The 21,042-nt window shown below is 37.3% G+C and overlaps 1 protein-coding gene across 3 annotated transcripts in view; it reads right to left on the minus strand.

Annotated features, from left to right (window-relative positions):
• Nucleotides 1–21,042, minus strand: part of LOC122175406 (gamma-aminobutyric acid receptor subunit pi-like) — a 43,733-nt gene that overhangs the window by 12,111 nt on the left and 10,580 nt on the right. For 2 of the 3 annotated variants that reach the window (XM_042863070.1, XM_042863069.1), the window contains exons 3-7: nucleotides 18,314–18,417; nucleotides 8,693–8,760; nucleotides 7,026–7,243; nucleotides 6,483–6,565; nucleotides 2,627–2,764 (exon numbers count right to left, since the gene is read on the minus strand). In XM_042863070.1, the coding sequence (XP_042719004.1) occupies nucleotides 2,627–2,764; nucleotides 6,483–6,565; nucleotides 7,026–7,243; nucleotides 8,693–8,760; nucleotides 18,314–18,417 (611 nt within the window). Of the gene's footprint in view, nucleotides 1–2,626; nucleotides 2,765–6,482; nucleotides 6,566–7,025; nucleotides 7,244–8,692; nucleotides 8,761–18,313; nucleotides 18,418–19,650; nucleotides 19,682–21,042 lie in introns of those variants that run through there. The other variant, XM_042863071.1, reaches the window with a different exon arrangement.

Consider the following 21,042-nt stretch of genomic DNA (forward strand, 5'->3'; position numbering starts at 1 on the left):
AGCAAGGGAGATCAAGATTAGACACAAGGAAAATATGTTTGCATAATCACCAGAAAAAAAATTAATCTAGAAAGGCTGAGGAGTAGACATGTTGGAGGTTTGTCTAATTTACTGCTAAGAACATCTGTCAGGAAGTGCGTTGTTGATATAGATGAGCTTGTCTTGGGACATAAGAACAGATTAAGTGAATTGTTAAAGTCTATTCCAACCTTATTTCTATCATTATTTACACAAAAAGCTAGACTGTAACAGTCTTTAACTGCTTTCATGTTTTTCCAATAATAAATGCAAGATTTTTACATCACTATTTGTTACTCTGAGGATGCAGGTGGTGTTGGCTAGACAACTAAAATAAAAAGCCAGCCACCACTGATGCACTCACATGGTTTTGGGGTCCAAGAGCACATGTACCAGTGTTTGCAGAATAAGGATTATAGTTAAAGACATGCAGGAAGTGGTTCTAGCAATGAATTTACTTATGTCCAAATTTAAATTACTTTGTAGCAAGGCAGAAACAGCACAAAACTCCAGCCAGCCCTCTAGTTAATATTATACAAAGCCACTTCGTATTATGTGATTATTATAACATGATTACTATTATGTGATACACAGTGTTCTATAAACAAGATTAATCCATGCAGTCCTTTTCTTAAGTATACTGAAGTTGCTTATGCAGGGATTTTGCTGACCATATTCTAATCTTGGCTTTGTCCACAGCTGTACGTGAACTTGGGCTCTCCATCACTGTACAATATTTCACTTACAGAACAGCTGTACTGTCTGTTCAAGTTCACAGAGTATCAAATTTTGATTGCTTTTTTTGCTATGTTAGGAAATACAACAGCACTGCTCTTCTCTAATATCTTTCGCATCAGCCTTGTGAATCACAACTGTTATTTATAAAATACTTTTTTTAATGTGATTAATAATGTCTGAAAATGCAAAGCATAAAGTTTCCTCTCCAAATTGATTACACAGTTTCTTAACTTGTGGGGGCTCTTCTTTTAATATGGGTTAAAGTAGGCACTGCTTTCCTAGGAAATACACAGAAAATAGCTCCTCCATCATAGATGCAGCAGAAAATGAAGACGATTATGGGATTTCATTTAAAAGTACAGTAGAGCACTTGAGAATGTGGCTTTCTTAAACGGGAGAACTGAAACAAGTAGAGGTGGGAAATCTTAATCAAATTAAGCTGCAAGCATTACAACATATTAAATCAGAGCAGATTTTGACTTTATGCATATTACTGCTGCCAACGTGAGGGGAAGAAGACAGCATCATTTACTGAAGAGCATGCCTAATCCAGACCATGCCCCTAGTCATTGGAGATCATTCTTATTCCACCTCGTAAAAAACAACATTATGCCAGAGTCTAAAATCTGTCACAAATCAATAAACAGGCAGGTTGATAAATAAAAGAAGTTGATAAGAATTAAGCAGGTTTCCTCTCCTTTTTTCCTGTGTAGTGAACAGGTCCTAATACCCTTCTGGGCAGAAGAGCAGTAGAGAATCGTTCTCTGATGGAGTCTGATGCTGTTCAGCCTGAAGCTGCAGAGAGGAGGAAGGCAAGCAGATGTCAGTTATGTAAGTAGCAAGATACTTTGTGATCCTGAAGCCTGCTATTACGTGTTTCATTTCTACTGTCATATTCATTTAGAAAACTTGGGCTTTCAGTCCAACTAATGCCTGAAATCAGATCCTGAAGTTTCTCTGTGCTGTATCGTTAAAGTAGAAATATCCAACCATGGAATACTGAAACAATATCTCCATAATTCAGAGTTAGTAACAGACTCTGAGTGAAACTGAAGGTTTGAAGGATGCACGTGACCTCACATGGAGATCAGCAGTTGGCTTGTTGGCGTGGGCAGAAGAGAAACTGAATTACACAATGAATAACAGCAATGAGGAACTTGAGAGCAACTCAAGGAGCAGAAAGTAGTTTTTGCACACCTGGAAACCTCAGAAATCTTTCTGAAGGAGAGAAAAGAGACCAAGTCCTACAGGTCCATGGAAATGTTTCCGATCCTTTCTTGGGCACACTAACAATGTGTGATCTGCACTCTGCTGCCCACACGCTGGACAGAAGCCATCAAAGGTAAGAAGCAATCCCTACATGCACTAGCAATGAAGCCCAACTTCTTGCAGCTATAAGAGCACCCAACATAGTCACAGAAATTTCCATGGCTGAAAAGAGGCTTTTGTTTTTTCTAACAAAACGAGATTGGCTATTTCCAGAAAGGCTAGAAACTGTCCTCAACTGAGCACCCAGAGTCAAAGGTCTCAAATCTAAATGCCCAACCTACAGGCTCTTATTCCCTCATAAGAACTCTCCCCAGCATCAAGCAGAATGAGTAATGTATGTGTTGCTCATTATTCTCTAGGTAATGCATGATCTCCAAAAGAATGTTCTCCAAGAAAATGCTTTCAAGGTCTCAGCCTTTACAGTAGCAGGTCTCTGCTGGCAACACCTGACAGAACTGTGTGCAGTTTCAATAATGTAATCCAACAGAAAACAAAAAATGTCATTCAAAAAGTAAGCATCAACTAAGCTCCTCAATGTTGTACTGCTTCCAGAGCCATATTCCAAACCACATCTAGAACACGTTATAAGGGTTTTTTTTACCTGTTTCATATACTGCTTCAGATACTGAAGTAAAGTGGTCTTCCACTGTGTATTGTGCCAGCTGGAGTGTGTCCAATCCACGAACAGAATCATTTCCTCTAGTCCAGTAAAACATGACATCGTTGATATTGTAACCCCCTGTAGAGGTACACAAGGCAACGTTTTTTTATTTTACACAATAATTAATTTGTGCAGAGCAGTTATGGGTCAGCTGTTTCTTATTCATCTGCCTGAAAGTACGATGAGACATAAACAACACAACTTTCGGCAGAATGTTAATGCTTGTTTGCAATAAAACTCCCAAAGACTGAACATGGACAAATTCTTACCATTTAAAAGCTGTCTTTTTTGGAGACAATCCTTTTTATGTCTTTTATTGTAGTATACATGAACATAGTTTATGTATATAGTATATACATAAACTAACAAAAGAGAGTAGTACCACATGGCATTTAAAAAGCAAAAGCTACAAAGCTTTAAAGATTTTAGGAACCACAACAATGCCAGCATTTGACAAAAAGCTGAGCATGCCCTTTGAGGATTCCCAGGATGCTTTCTTGGTCGCTACAGTGTATTTAGTCTTCCCATCAGTAGAAACGAAGAGCTGAAGACCCACATTCCAGAGCTGCACTCCAATCTGGGCTTGGGTCATCACTTGGGATGGATCTTGGCTCAGGAGTTCAGCCCCTTTCCAAGGACACCAGCCTAGGTGCTGAAGTTGTCAATATGCATCACAATTATTGCTAAAATACCTCTGTAGCTTTTTCCCATTATATTAAAAGGCAGGCAATTTTCAGACTAGTGTATATGATTAATTCAAGATTATGTTAATGTAATTTACATATTAACAGGGAGAATTTGAACATCTTTTCCTTTAGCTTTCTTAGATCAATCATTTTTGCATTTGACAGACTTGTATTGTGCAAGTTAATAGCTAAGCTTAGGGCACAGAACCACAAGTAGATGATTATTTTTAGGCTCCAGTCAATTGTAAGTAAATTACACTCAGAGACAATAATGCAATACATTGCACAAGGGTACGTACTGCTGAAAGAACAAAGCTCTAGAATCACAGAAATAAAAAAGAGCACTTTTATACTCAATATAATGGCGCCAGCTCTTACAGTGTCAAGAAAGTACTGAACCTCTTACAGCCATTTTATGTGGGAAAAACAGGGAGTTCAGAAATGTCACTTCAAGGAAACACTATGCTGGTTATCAACCTACTTGTTTAACTGGTAAACAAGCGTATCTTCAGGTGGAGGTTCTTTTGCTCATTCCAAAGTATCTTCACCAATTGAATAATTAGGAGGTTTTTGTCATCCTACATGCAATAATACCTTCGAAATACTAATTCCAAAACTCTATTTGTGAAGAGATTCCTGAGTCTTCCCAAGAGTCAGTAAAATTAAACAGCACAGTGCTCCCTTTGTGTAATGTTATACTTTATTCGGGGAATTAATACCTGACTAACTGTAAAATTATAGACAATATATAGACAAGAACCTTAAACTATGATATTTTACAAATAATCTCTTTTTTTAACACTACATTGAGTTTTCTTTCTCACTAATTCCTCACGCCCAAAATGTCTCATTCCTGTGCTTTGTTGATATGGTGTGAACAGCTACCTTCAACAGGGTTAACCACAGAAATAGTAAATTTGGGATTAAATATTCATAATGCCTAATACAAATGAGTTTCTTTACCATTCTGTTGCTAATTTTAATTTCTCTTGATTGTCAAGCACAAGCTGAGTGCCTTCACATGGCTCTTCACTGCATAAATGGTAAAGGACGAGATGAAAAAGGAAATAAAACTTCAGAGATGGGCCCACAAATGAATATGTACATGAACCAGCCTGTGTGGATGGATAAAGGGAGGAAAAAAGCCCCCAGCCCTTTATGAATGACTGCTGGTGTTACCTCCCACAGGGCCGTGAACACAAACACTCCTAAAGCACTAACTGGTGCTCCACAATATTCTGAAGCACTGCAAAAATGGGAAAAAGCTATAGAGCCCGAAATTTCTAAAGTGCCTCACTGTGTAGAAAGTAGAACATAATTTGTGCTATTGCCTACTAACAATAAAAGAGTATGTTGTAGAGACCACTAGAGGCATTTTACTGTGTAAAACCACAATATCATGGCATGTTTGCCTTTACATCAGTGTTTAACATCTAACACACCTCATTTCAGCTGAAATACCTGCTACATATTTTATATTTTATTTAGGAGCGTCTGTATGGATGTGTATTTACATTTGCATTCACCATTCTTAACTTCATATAATGGTATTTGCAAGTAATGATGATGTCATAATTTGCCTATTAACTGATGTAGCTTATTTCATGAGGAAGCAAGCACCATTTCCAGTGTATCTGTAAGAAAATATTACAGTGCACTGAAGAAAAGGGCCACGGCTAAAGATAGACTCTTTCCTTCTGCACTCACTCTTTCTAGCTGCTCTCCTCAAAACTAAATACAAATGACATGGGAGCTTTTGTGATGACATTGCTAAGTTTTTCCCTTGGACAGCAGATGCTTGTGAGCTTTGACAAAGCAGATGGAATCATTCAGAACAATGTTTATTTTTAATTATATGGGGAATTTGCTTTTTTTTTTTTTTTTTTTTTAATAAATCATGTCTTTTTTAAAGCTCTATGTTCTGGTGGGACATATATTTCATCCTGGAAGTGAATATTATATGACTCATTAAGCCATGTGTTTAATATAAAGCCCTATATTGTGACTTACCAGTATGTTCTTCCAAAGGAAAACAAATTGGAGATTAAAACAAATTCTTACTGGAATCACTGTTAAACAGATCTTATCGCCATAAAACTTCTGATTCCAAAGGGACTGCTGTGTGAGGAAAGTTTGGGGCTGATTCCCTTTGATTCATAAGCCATCTTATAATTGGTCATTACCAACACAAATGATGAACACTCACACAGTTCTGAAGTGCTAAAGAATAAAACTCAATAAGTACTTGAAAACTTTCCAAAAGAACATTTTGAATATGTATTAATAAATATTTGACTTTTTTTTTTCCTATCTCATAGAGCACCTCTTAGGCGTCACTCTGCATTATCCCCAAAAACAAACAAACAAAAATATTTTGATATTGTCTTAACAATTGAATTAACTTTAAACGTACACAGTGATAACCACTGCAAAGTGACCATGATTAGAAAGCATTTCAATGAAAAAAATACATGGACATTCAGAGATGCAGTGAGAACTTAAAAGAGGAGATTTAGTGTTGGTCCTTCTGCTTATGACATTTTTTTCCCACAGCACTGTCACAGAGAGAATTAAAATAAGTCATAGAAGGATCTCTGTATTTCCCCTCTCTGAACAGAACTCTCTATCCAATTACTCTTTTTTCAATATGAAGACAGTAAGTTAATGAAATATGAACTCTATGCCTTAAAAATAAGTCTTATCCTAATTTCTTTCTTTCAGGTAAAAAAAAAAAAAAAATCGCAATATTTGAAAGTGAGAAAAGAGGCAAAAATGACTGAAAAACATATTTCCTCAGCAGTGCTGAAAAATGCCTGCTCAAAGAACCCCCCCTAGAGATCAACAGAATAACTGCAGCAATTCCTGCAGAACAGACCTAGTGGCATCTCCCTTGGTTTTATTTAACGTTAGTATTTCAGTACAGCTTCACAAGTTTATCTGAGAGTGAAAATACTATTTTGATTTTATTTTAATTATTTCACGTGTTGTGACTTGGCTTTTATGAATACTCCAGCCTCTTCAGTAATACTTAACAGCCAGCGGTCTGTGGAAATGATCACTCACAGATATTTCTCTAGCGGTATACAAATACTAAGAACAACTTGTCTTACAGCTTTCCAGTTGCAAGGTACACGTCTGCTTATCCATTGGGTATTTGGTCAGGTCCATGCTGCATGCAACAGTTGTGGTAATCCTTGAAAAACAGAGTAACACTGATTATTATGGGGATAAAACTTCATCAGTAAGAACAAAAATAAGCCATGTGACTTTATTGAATCGTGAAGTCTTCTGCAATAAATAACAAATCAGTCACTGTAGCTTCCTTCCTCTGTGATGATTCAACAACGAAACAACTGCAATAGCAGAAGGGACAATTCCTGTGTTTGGTCTGCACAAAAGCAAAAGGATCTATCCCTTTAAAGGGTATGGAAGGGTATCCTTTTAAAAGGTCTGAAAATGAGACCTGGCATTACATCTAATAATTTAATTATATCAATCAACCATATTACATATTTGTAAAACTATAAAACTATGTATATTCTACTTCTACAAATAGAACAGCTTTTAAAGCATAAAACCATGCTAACCTGAAAAGCTTCAAGTGTAACCAGAAGCCAAACACAAAGGCTGGCATATGGTACATACATACATACCTTATAGCATACAAGACTGTTCCATTAGGGTATATTCTTATCAAACGATTCTCAACAGTGATATCATGAAGAAAAGACTTCTTTGAATCAACTATGAAAGTATCTGGAACCCAGAGCATTTCCACAAGCCGACCATCTAAACTTAAACTCTTATTGCCATCAAAACAAAGCCTCTCATCAGTCCACCGCTGCCTCAGAAATATGGTTGCTGTGTAATCCTGAAATACAATATGTAAAAATATATAAAAATATGTGTGTGTGTGTGTATATATATATATATATCACTTAAACAAATCATTATTATTCCATGTTACTAAAGTGCACGGAACCAGCTGCTGAGCATGATATTCTGAGACTCTTTGTATCCCAATCATAAATGCAGGCACTTGGACAGCAGTAGCACAGGCCCTCATATGGCCACATTTTCCAGCACTTGAAGTGATGTTGTTGTCATTAAGAAATATTATCTCGAGTAGATTTTGTTCTTAAGGTCATTGAAATTTTACAGTAAATGTTGAGGGCCTCAGCCTGGGGCCATAAATCAGCTGAAGTCATCAGAGTTTTGACAGCAGATAATCTGTCTTTGTAAATCTTTAAATCTTACAATGATTTATATAAGTGGTTGCAAACAGCATTTTGTTCACATAAACCATTAAATAATGCATTTTTAAGAAAACTGTGGGAAAAAGTTGTATAAATTCACATTCATAATGGCAAAAGAATGAAGTGTAATAGGAAGTTATGGAAATATATTAAAGATATCATCACCTCTTAGCTGAATATATCTTTGTAACAAGAGCAGGGAAACAGCAGCGCCAAACCTATAGAGACCTTGAAGATTGCTCTCAGGACAACTCACCTGCAATCTGAGTATGCCTTGTAGTCTAACATTAAAACCACACTTTTTCTTAACATGTTTTTAATCAACTTTTGATGTTATGGTGTATTTTAATCATCATGATAACTCAATCTTTAGCTCAGAGCTTACTTTTCCTTTTCTAAATACCTGTGAATACTTGCCAAGTACAAGAGGAATTCTCAGATTCCATTTATCTAGAAGTCTGAGTAATTTAATGGTAAGATGTGTTACTATCCACATATCCCTATTTTCCACTATTGAATACGTGAATAATGAATTTTGTCTTTTGTTTCTACACAGCAAGAGCAGATCTTTAATTAGAGAAGTATACTCCATTTCATAGTTTGTTCAAAAAGAACAGATACAAATCTAACGAAACAGCTGGAATAAATTAATGTGACAGTAAAAGAAAAAATATTATGATTGTTTCTAAACAAAAGGAAAGGGAGTGGCTTCAGAGTCACATGCAAATATATCTAATTCTCTGAAATGTGTAGGGATTTAGACTTTTCATTTGGAAAACAAATACTGTTCTATATGGCTTTAATTAAGATTAATACTCAGTAGCAAATTTCTGTTTATATCTACAAGTGATCTGATTTCCATCAGTACAGATTTTAGTCTAGAAATCTTGTCCTTTGCAATTCAGTACTGACTATAGTGCTATAATCTCCCATCTACAGTGAAGAATTAAATTATTTCTCCTACCAATCAAGAGGAAAAACCTCAGTCACATTGCCAGCAAATGTAAACACAAGACATTAGCTTACCAACTGACAAAACAAAAAGATTATAAAAGCTACAATACCATATTTATTTCTGATATGGTATCAATGCTTGCAATATCCAGACTCATTCCAACAGACACAGGACCATCTGCAAGAAAAGGAAAGTATTACTCAAATTGAGACTAGAAAAGAATTTCATTGATCGCACTGCCAAAATACAGTATTACTAGGCTAACATTACCATGGCTTTAACAAATGTGTTTTACTTCCTATGGTGGATTTGTATGATTTTTTTCTCCTCAGAAAGAAAAGTAGAAGGGAAAATGCCGCAGAGCAAGGTGTGGAAGGCACAGTCCCCATGGTACATCACACCCTGCTGCTCCAAGGTGCAGAGCAGTGGAAAGAATTCCTCCAGTTGCAACATCTGGTCTGCCAGATGTTGGCAAACAAAGGAGATGCTCCTGGCAATGTCACATGCTTAAGACACAGATGGGATGTCTGAGTGACTTTAGTTACTGCCTGCTTAAGAATACATCGTCTATATTGTTTCTCTGAATTTTAACATCTTGCTTTTGACCACTGGCAGTTAGCTTGTGACACATGCTTGCATTTATAAGGACAGTAAGTCAGACAAATGTTGATTCAGTGTGATTAAACACTTTATCCAGGTAGTGGCCGTGATGTTATTGTGATGTTAGTACACTCGGGCTCTCATTTACTTATGAAGGTATTTCAGAGTGCCAGAAGATTACCAGTCGTGCATTTTAAAATGCAGTTGTGCAGAATTGTCATGGAAACGTGACATCAGACCTGGCTGAATATGTGCAGAACTAACAGAGTAGATACAAAAAGAAATCCCTATAAAATATGTGCATCTTTCCAAATAATTTGAAAAGAAGAGAAAGCAACACTTTAAAATGAAGGAACAGCTTAGATACAATCTATGGAGCTGATAGTGCCCATACATCACAGGCATGCTGCTGAAACCCCCTGCGGGCCACATGCAATGCATTATGTAAGTAACTCTTGCATGACCCTAGATAACATAGAGATCAGAAAGATGAGACAGACACACTATCGCATCAAGCAACACATCTGTGTGCTTAGTTTCTTTCAGAATTATTTCAATTTGTAAAGCAAGTGTTGAAGTATAAATCTCTGGGACAGCTTCTGAATCACAAAAATCTGGCACTTCTGGAAGAATCCATAAATGCTCCACTCTGGACTCAGCTGAAAGTTAAAATATAAAGATCAAGCTTAAGAAATGACTGCAGGCTTGCAGCAGCACCTGATAGTAATCCCTCTATTTATTATATAGCACAAACTGTAGCTAGAGATGAGAAGAAATTATTCATCAACTGAAAGAATATGGAGGTTAACTTTAGAACAAAATTAGTTGACTGAGAAGCTCCCAGACCACTGACAGATTGCTCTTCTGCTTCGCTCCATTCTCTTCTGTTTCTGTCACTTTAAGAATACCTTTATGCTCTGTTCCTACTGTTAACAGAGTACAACAGCAATTGAGTCAATTGATCTTTATGCTTACCATTGTACTCTACCATTAGAGGTAAAATATTGTTAATACAGCATTTAAAACAGCACAATTATTACAGGTACACTGTGTCAGACCTTCAGAAGTCATGAGATTTAAAAAATAAGTGTGATTTATACGCTTTTTCCTGTCTTAGTTTGCTTGTTATCTTACAGATTCCCGTATGACCTCATCAGAGCATAATATTGCCAATTATCACAAACATTTGGAACAGGGAGCTCATCATGCAAGTGCTAAATGATGGTCCTCTCTGAGAACAATATAGCATAAAGCTATCTGTGAGATGTGGCTAGAAATAATAAGACTCTGCCCTACTATCACATCTTGTGTTAATGGTAAGAACATATTTATTCTTGCCTCGTTTAAGGCAATGCAGATTAATGAAAATGTTGATTAGCAACACTTCAGTATCATCAGTGCATCAATAAGTGCATCAATGCACTTAAGCTCAGACCAATTGTTCTAGCAGCAAATTGCCTTGCAGTTCAAGTGCTAACATGCAGTAAGAACAAAACTGATCTGTATTCCTAGCCCTGCCAGTCTCCACAGTCCAAATGCTTCAGCTCTGCATTCAGCCTGCCTAGAGCCAAGATTTCATGAAGAGTCATCAGAAAATGACATCTCCTCAGATATTTTAAGGAGATATTTGCCACATGTCAAAGTGAAAATAATACTAATAATATAACTGCATAGCCAACAGTAGTATAGCTTCCAGTATAATTTATTTGATAGAAGATAACTAACATAGGTTCCAGAAAAGCCGTAAGCAATTCTCTCAGGAGATTCTGTTTTTCTGGGTCAGTAGGGAATGAGGGACATACTTGAAGGCCTTAAGCATTGTAATCCTCCTCCCTAGTTTTTAAAGTCTCTTCAACGGACTGTAGGGTAGGAGGAAGAAAAATGGCAGAGGGAATGCTGTTGGCTAGATGTGGTTGTGGGATCCCCCATTTGTATTTCTGATCCTGGGAATTATAAAAAAAAAAAAATAAATCTCTTAAGAGGTGATGCCATTAGGTGAAGGAGAAAGATTTCACTCTATGAAGGTGAGCTATGGCTTTGTCATGTCGCAATTAAAGCATATAAAGCAATAATTTGTGGAAACAAGGCCAATGAGCTTCACACTCCTTCATAGACTGAGATGCTAAACCATGTGTGCTTCCCTATGTAGCACACCAGCAGTGAAGGAGCAAACAGACACTGAGTGAAAGCTCAAGCACTAATTCCAATTTCAGGAGTAGAGTCTGAACCAAATGACCTATAGAGAAAAACAAGTAAGGCATCATGATTGAGTACAACCCAGAAAAGGTTTCATAAAGCAAAGGAAAACTTCTTCAGACATCTTCCAGGTTGGGAGGATAGTGGGATGCCAACAACACGTGAAGGATGAGTCGTGCTTGAAGGAAACTGTGGAAGGGACCTCTATTAACATTAGATGCTGAGAACAGTTGTGCTTTAAAAATTAAGTCAGAACAATATTTACAGTTACAAAGATATTGGTTTGGTCTATTGGAGGGGGGGGGAGAGAGGCTGGTTTGTTTTTATTGGATTTTTTTAGTTGCTTGGCTTTTTTTTGTGGGGATAATATAATTTATGGCACCTTACTAAATAAGTAAATCGATAACAACAGTTAGAATGACTCTTCTCATAATTATCTATCAGGGTTTCCTCTGGACTTCCACTGAAAGCTCTCCTGTTGACAACTTCAAAAACAGGGCAGTAGACCAGATGAGGAAGTCAGTTCATACATTTCCATGTGTTTGGCAGAATTGTATGTATAACAACAACTTCAGCAGAAAACTACAGATCAGAGGAAATCTGAAGTCATGTTTTGTCATTAGCAAATTGAGTCTTAAAAGTTGACTGATGTGGCAAACATACGCAAAAGGGTCTAGAATCAAATTTCAAAATCTAAATTTCAGTATAAGTTAAAAATGTATGTTATGTACTGAGACCATTACTTAATGCACTTAACAGATATTAACAGTAATCCCACATGGGAAAGCAGACAATAGTGGCAGATGCACAATGAAGAGTCAACAGCTTACTTTAAATTTACTTTTGGATCACTGCAGTGATCACGATCTGTTAAAAGTTTGTACCAACAAAGCAAACCACCACCAAGTCATTTATGTCTTGCAACTCCAAGGACCTATTGCTGAAATCAGTCAACAACATAAAGAATAGCTAGCGCTGAGCCACTAGTGCTTAAATTCAGTTCAAGAAAACTTAAAACAATGTTGGTATTCAGAAATTTCTTAACAGAAATGGCTATTTGAAAGAATACATCAAACTCACAGTAATATTGAATTAAAAATATTATGGGACTTCTAGATAAAGCAATACATTACACTTGGATTTTGTCAGTGTACTTAACTTCCTACCACAAGACATCTTTCTTGACAAATGTATGTCATATGAAATGACTGAACAGATGAAGACAGGCCTTCTGACAGATTTCAACTATAATTGTTAATATGAAGACATCAGAAGACAGACCCATTTCTAGCAGGAATAAGGTTCAATTCTATTTGTTTGCATCAACGATCTTTAGACAGTGATGCATCTTTGCAAGTACAGTTTATGGACACCATAAAAAAATTGATGGGGAAAGTAACATTAGTAGCTTAAATTGTTTGTAAAAAAAAAAAAAAAAAAGTATTAAAATACAGCCAAATGTAAGCAATTAATATGAGGACAAATAATGCAGGCAGTATGTATAAGACAGGAAACTCTCTTGGCAAGCAGGGCCTTTGAGAAGGATTTAGTGGTCACCACGGATAATCATTTCAACATGAGCATTCAGTATTATACTCTGGCAAAAGTACCATTCCAACAGGGAGCAATACATAGACTTAAGTTACCTTACAATCTAGACTGTGCTGGCAAGGCTGTTATTAGATTGCTGGGATGAGATTTGTTTCCCACATTTCAAAAAAAATGTGTAAACAGCATAAAGAGTTCAATAGAGAGAGACAGAAATTTTCCAGATGAAAAACTCTGGAACTGTAACATGAGAGTTTATAATATGAATATTAAGGAATAACATTTACTGAGCTCCTCCAAGAGGAAACAGTGTCAGTAAGCACACAGAGAAGGCACCCAGTGATATAGTACTACATTTGCTAATAAAGTTCCCAGTTTGTGTATGATAAAAACAACCTGAAACTGCATATTAGCTGATTTTCTCTAATTGAACTTAAGCATTGAGCATCATTCTGAATGTCTAGAATTCAGCATTTCAGTTGCGAATGGGGGTGAAATCTGTCCTGCAGCAAGCTGGGCTTGACAGGGGTAGTCTCACAGTCTTATTTCCATGGGAAAGGAAGGAAAATCTACATTACTGTCCATATGCTGAAGTTTATATTTTTGCATCAAGTCATGCATTTATTAAATCACAAGTCTTAAGGATTCAGCAGGTGTTGTGTTTGGTGGGTTTTTTTCCCCATCATACAAGTGGCCACATGTATACTCTGGGCTTTTTGCCTTTCACTGAAGGATTAGACATGGCTACACCTGTAAACAGGCTCCAGAGGAGAAAAGCTAATTGGTACATAAAATAATATTTACTTGACAATTATCTGGTATTAATTTCTTACGTGCCCTCTGAGCTTGTCTCACCAAATCAGAACTTCTCAGACATGCTTAACATCCCAGCATCTCCTGATATCTTCGGGGGTAAACATTAAACTTCTGAGGACCAAACTGCCCTCATCTAATTAAACTAGAACTTAATATAAACAACATTTGGGAAAGATGTGGTGCCGAGGCTACGTGTAAGATTGGACCAGAAGACTTGATTGGCTTTCTCGAATTTAAACCTTGCGATCCAGAAAAGTATTGCTCATTAAAAAGCAATGGAAAAATGATATTATAAATGTGGTTTAGAGTAACTGATTTAACGATGGCACTTCTCTGTACTACTTGAAAGTAGCTTACATATTCAAACACACTTAGCTGTGACCTTTTCCTAGTCTCTCTCTTTTTAATTAGAATACTTAAATTATCACATTCAATCACAGAACAAAATCTATTTGTATAAAGTTATTTACAAGATTTTATGCATCCCTTAACAACCCCATGAACCTGAACCAGGGCTCACTGAAGTCAGCAGGAATTTCTCATTAATTCAGAGAGGTTTAGCACAACACTTAAAAGATCATTCCACACAGTTTCAGCAGAAATTTTAAAATCTGCTTGTCCGGGTGCGATAAAGCGTTGGGGTTATGTAGCACATTTAAGGAAAATAACTGCACATTTTGAAATCCCTTATGTCAGCTTTCCTAAGGAAGACTTCCTTACCTATCTAGAAGACTGTCATGGATATTACACTGAGAGGCACTATCTACTAATACTAGTATAAAAATATTCCATTTCCAGCCCAAAGAACAGCTAAAATCATTCTTCATTAGGTAGTGTTTCTAACCTATTAATAGAACTTCCCAAGCTTATTTGTTCAGATTATCTAAGACTTGCTTGATGAAACAGCTCAAATTGGAGCACTAAAATGCTATAGTTAAGAAAATGAAACAGTAATATTCAGATGACAGAAAAGACAGGTAACAAGTCCAGTTAGGATTCCTGCGTATCAAAAGCTATGTGAGAGTACCACTATAATTTAGCAACTGGAACGTGCCACCCAGCACAGAAAATGTATTGACTATTCAGTCAATTTTACATGCCTACACATTCTTGAGGTACTAAGCCTGGCTTTATCTAATCTAATGTTAAGTACCCTAATAAGGTGTAGAGATGGGAACAGCAGTGTCTGCTCGGCATAGCTGGCTGTGCTTTGGCAGCAAGGTTCTGCAGGGATGACCTGTGTGGGAGGAGGCAGCAAGATTAATCCAGAAATCTAGGAAAATCTACAAAACCTACTAATTCTAATCCATGCAAGAGAAGACAATTTAATGTCATGCACAGTCACCAAATTCTAAGGAAAAATATCTTCATCTCATTAACTTGGGTTAATTTTCAGGAATATGCAAATCCTGGCACAAGAACTAAACGTAAGCATAAACATAAGAACTACAAGCTGCAGTAATACTTCCTTGACAAGTAAAGATTCCTTTTCCCTAAAGCCAGAAGAAACAGAAATTTAAAAATCTTCATTTTATTATCATTTGTTTATGCCCAATGAACATTTTATTAACTAAAAACTCATATTAAGGAGTTCAGTAGCACTGATTTTGTTAGAATATGATTATATTTTGGCAGCATCCCATCAGAAATCTCCCATTCCCTGCCTGAAGAAAAATTTCAATGATAAATACCTTTGAAATTACTATGAAGTACATTACACTGAAAAATCAAGCCAACCTCTCGCTCTCTTACCCTTGATAAAAATCACATTTCAGTGTTAAACATGGCAGTTCATGGTTGATAGGCAGCTGAACACGAGCTAGAATTGTTCCTTGGTGGCCAGGAAAGCCAATGGCACCCTGGCTATCAGAAAGTGTGACCAGTAGGATCAGGGAAGTGATTTTTTTGTACTTGGCACAGGTAATGCCACACCTCGAGTGCTGCATTCAGTTTTGGGCCCCTCTCTACAAGACATTAAGGCACTGGAGCATGTTCAAAAGAAGAGCAAAGCTGGTGAAGAGTCTGGAGCACAAGTCTTACGAGGAGCAGCTGAGGGAACTGGGACTATTTAGCATGGAAAAAAAAGGAGGCTCAGAGAGACCTTACTGCTCTCTAGAACTCCCTTCAGAGGAAGCATATTGAGATGGGGTTGGCCTCTTCTCCTGGGCAAGAGCGATAAGAAAATAGGGGATGGCCTCAAATTGTACCAGGGGAAGGTCAAAGTCAGATATTAAGAAAAGCTTCTCCAAAAGAATGGTAAGCATTAGAACAGACTGCCCACGGAGGCAGAATCATCTTCCATGGAGGTCTTCAAGGGCAACTGTGGTACTGAGGGATGTGGTTTAGTGTGCACTGTGGTAATGGATCAATGGCTGGACTACACAGTCTTCAGGGTTTTTTCCAACATTATGGATTACATAATTCTATTATTATACCCAGCTAGCATTAAGCTGAAAATGCTGTAGATGCAAACAAGTACCACCATCTAGTTTTATGACTGGTCTCTTCACACATTTATGAGTGTATTTATCCCACAAATAAACAGATCATATTTCTGCACATTTCTGAAAGTAAAGAAATCTTGGACACAAAAAGGGAGACAAGCATCTTGAGAAGACTGGCTTCAAGCTGCCAGCTGCATATTCTTCCCATTCCACAGGAATACTTTCATGCACTTTATACAACAAATACAGACTTCAGGGTTAATGCTCATATACACTCTGTTCATTTTCCTAGAAACATGACTTCCCTCCCCATAGTAAATCAGTACTGACATACTGATGCAATTGGACAGGCTGTTTCAATAGTCACTGCCAAACAATCTTGAAAAAAGCTGCACAAAATTGGGATCAACCTGGGTCATCCTAACCTAAATTATTTTTATGAAATCATCATTTTTTGTGAAACCACAAACTCTGCATTTGCATCTGGCAACAGTAAAATATATTTTTCAGAGTGTCAACCTATTCTTTCAGTAGTAGAGTGATTGTACATCCATCAGATTTTGGGACACAAGTGTTCGCATGCCGGAGCTCTGGCCAGCAGCAGTTCTGACAACTTCTAGGAGTGCTTGACTGGCTCTGATATGACAGGCTTGGGCTGTGTTTGAGCTCCTGTGGGAGTTCCAAGGGAACTGAGAAAGTCCCTAGCACCCCTCTGAAAAAAAACACAGGCACAAAAAGAGCTACAGATTTACTGCTTTACAACAGCTGAGAAAAGAATTCTGTTAGCATTAAAAAAAGATTCATATCTCTAAAGTGCTATGGTGATGGTTAACCAAGATAACAGGGTTTTGTATTGCAATTCTGTTTGCAATCTGCTAAAGTACATCCATAAGAGCAGTGCCAGTGCATATATATTACCACACTGAAGTAATGAACGTAATAACTAAGTTCAGTGGTCACTAATATATTTCTCACTCTGCAACATCTCAAACTGTCATTCATTTAGTTGTCATTATTACTTTCATCTTGTTAATAATTTCATAATTAAGAAATATCTAAAAGCAGCTGTATCAGCAGTTGAGGCAATTACAATAAAATAAATCCAGTAATTGTTTCTCTCCCAAATCCAAAATATGGGTTTTCTCTTAATATTTTATAGAATTGGTTCAAAAACTGCCCTTGGCAATTGCCCATAGTGCACAGGCTGATAGTCTAACCAGGTGTTTGGACAGCAAGAGGTAACAGCATGGTCTGAGAATCACTTTTAAATGGGATATAAAAGCATATAAAAAGCCTTAGCTCGAAACCCTTAACATTTCTGAATTTCTAATTTAATAGCAACTGCCTAGCATTCATTGTGTAGGTTTATTTTCTGATAGACATGTGAAGCTGAGCATCTTTCCAATGCGCAAACTACTTTCTGAGTTCTGCAGCTAGTCCAGGAAGAAATCTATCACCACAAAGCCTGCAACTCCTCATCAGTATTTCTGATGCATTCAGTAGCCAGCATCGGGCAAGGAAGGTTCACTAAGACTTCAGATGTGCAAAGATGATTGTACTAGATATCAGTAACATCAGACTTTGTGCTGGAGACAGGTCTGAACACAGATCTTCCAACCTGGTGACTGCGGTCTTCCAACACAAGGAACTCACATTTTCAGTTAATTTACCTCTGCAGTTCTGAAATGAACCCATTCAGTGATCTTTAATACTCAAGGCAATTCTCTTGTGCACATAATAGATGCACGTGGTACAAGGTGGGGAAGAAGATTTGCCTGTGCTTTTGTGAGCAACATGATACGTAGCACTTTCTAACCTTTAAAATTTTCTATTGTTAATATTTTTGAAATTATGATAAATTACATTTTTAAATAAGTTCTATAGATGCCTCACTGAGGAAACACAAACATCAATAACCAAGTTTCCTACAGAGTTGGAAGTTTGGTCTGTGAATGCCTGGAATACATACACTTTGGGCCACAAAAACTATTACACTATATTCTACTCTAGATAAGGGCATCAAATATAATCTGATGAGTTGCTATCAAGCAGCAGCACAGAGGAAAACATTTGATCTTATCACTGATTTTCAAGCATGAGTTTCATGACTGAGCTTTTCTACTTACTGTCAAAAAATGGACGTAGATATTTGTTGTATCCTTTTATTATATTTTGTATGGTTGGGGGAAGAATTTCACCTTTTCCTTCAGCTTCAGAAACCTGCACAGACCTAAAAGAAAGAAAGCGAGGATGTTTTTAAAAACTACCATCAGTTATAAAAAAGATTATGTTCCAGACCAATATGTATTAGGGTCAAGGTTACTGATGATTATTGCAGGTCATAACACATAAACTATTTGCAGGTCTGCATTTCACAGCACTGCAGAAAAAAACCATTCTAGAAAATACCAGATTTGACAAACTGTGTTAATTGCTTATTTACAAAAGACACTGCTTTCGTATCCTAAAGCCTAGCACTTCTTTGTATCTCACCTGAGAAAGTGGCTCAGTCTTCCTTAATGCTTTCTCTGTAAATAGGGCACTAATCTAGGAATGTGGGTGGGGTGTTGATTGTCTGTTGCTGTACTTAAAATTAAGCTTCTTTTTACATAATGAAATACATTCAATTTAGCTCCTGGAGGGAGACAGAAACCAGCCTCAGAGATTAGTGCATAAAAACACTTCTAAAAGCCTGCTTTTACAGCAACATTTTTAAATAGGTTACAGAAATAACCCTGTTGGGCAAAATCAGTGAGGAATAAGAATACACACCACTCCTGTGTTCAAAAGCAGCTACAAATACAACATTCATCAGCTAAACACAGACAAGTAAATACAAAACTCACCTCTGCATTAAGGCCTCTACTGTAGCTTCACACAGAGGCTGAGAACAAGCAAAGACAGTGGGAAGCCACTCACCTGGGGAAGCCTATCTGGCTGTGGGCAGAGGCTCTGACAGAGAGCAGCCATCTGTAAATTCATCAGAAGAATGTTCTACAAGGGATGGGGGCTCATCCTCCCCCCAGCCTAGCTCTGCCTCTTAACTCTTCTTAGTAATATAGGAGCACTAGCAACCCAGCCCTGTAAAGAAAAGAACTATGCTTTTTGGAAAAGAGTGTAGTGCAAAGCCATGGCTAGGTGAGCACCCAACTTGGAGCTTTCTTGCTTCTGCCTCGTTATTACTCAGCTTCCTCTTCCTAATCCCCTCAGAGCTGCTCTTAGAATCTCTACTTGCTCTGTTTAGCTATATTTCTGGACTGCCTATAGCCTTTCATAATGCATTCCTTTGACTGCAATACTACTATGTTTTCCAGCAAGTTTGAGCAATTCTGTCAGAAAGGAATGGATTTCATCTAACTGCAACATAACACAACAGAAAGCACAGCAAAGACAACAGAGCAGCCAACTCCCAGGCTGCAGCAAGCTCAACTGCAACAGCCACAGAAATAAAGAAGCTACTTACCTTCAGAAGGCCTAAAATACATAAGGATCTCCAGCAAAACATTCTTGTTTCCACTGCCAACACTTAAATAAGGCCTGGGAAGGGGTGGATCCTGGCTCCACACCTTCTGGTCACTCAGATACATTGCATGCACCTGAGCTCCCATAGGTTGGCCCTGCCTTCCCACTAGCTGCTCAGTCACTGCTTCAAGCCATCACTTAGTTTTTCCACTACAAGCAGTAATCCAGTCTTTCACATTAAGATTATAAAATTACAGAATCACAGAATGTTTGGGTTGGAAGGGACCTCAGAGACTGTCCAATTCCAACTTCCAAGCCACATGCAGGGGTGCCAACCATTACATCAGGCACTAGATCAGGCTCAGAGCCCCAAAATCATGGTTTGAAACAGTGTCTACTGTCAACCTTTTAGTGCTGTTATTACTATTTAATTTTTTTCTGTTTACTGGACCCAACTGCCACATATGAAACCAGTTTTAATCTGCAGCCTTTTGACTTAGGGAGCTCATCTATTTTTTACTTCTCTTCTTTTAGACCAGGCTTTTATTTCTTTATTGATAAAAGAGAATTTCTCATCGTTTACTTAAGGGTAGACTTAAGTAATAAGGACTGCTTCTTCTTAAGCTCTTTTTTGTCTTAAAGAAAGTCACATTGAGTTCAAGTGTGCATATAAATAAGAATGTCAGTTTTATATCCTACAGAATTATGGGAATTAGAAATGCATTTGAATTTAATTCATTTCTTAAATACTCTACTTGTAACAGACTTTCTTGCTTTTGCAATTTACATTTAATTTCAGTGAAGTGCTCAATGAGCTGCATGAGTTTAATTTCACAATTTTACCGGATTGCTTCTGCATAATTTTCACATTTTGTGAAACCATAAAGAAAAACTTGCCGCTTTTTCACTGCAAGGGTATAATATTGTTCTGCAGATCAGCATGTGGTCATGGAGTGGTCTGGTGTGTTGCCCTCATAAACACCGATCTGCAGAAATAGATCTTGAATATTTGGCATTATTTAGGCTGGCAAGTACTTTCCTTAGACCACTTGTTTTATCTCCCAGGACAATTCTTGATTTCCTTTATCAACATACGATGTGTAGTCTCATGTTTTTCTCTTCTGTTGATTTTATGGTTAAGAATGAACTTTTAGCCAAGGAAAGGCTGTTGTGAAGTAACTTATGCACTGAATTAACAGAGTTTAATTTATTGCACTATATTTTGCCATATAATCATTTAGAAATCCTATGCAAGAGAAAACCTGCTGTCTCTCCAACTTGAGCACAGTGCATTGCTAGATCCCACTCAGGTAACTGCCGGCATACTCAGAAGCAAACTGTGTTGAAAGGCAAAGAACACATAGATGTTACACGTGTTAAGTGCTTTAGCTTA

Source organism: Lagopus leucura, unplaced genomic scaffold, assembly GCF_019238085.1.
Source record: "Lagopus leucura isolate 7727_CA_CO unplaced genomic scaffold, USGS_WTPT01 Super-Scaffold_739, whole genome shotgun sequence".
In the NCBI taxonomy this organism is placed as follows: domain Eukaryota; kingdom Metazoa; phylum Chordata; class Aves; order Galliformes; family Phasianidae; genus Lagopus; species Lagopus leucura.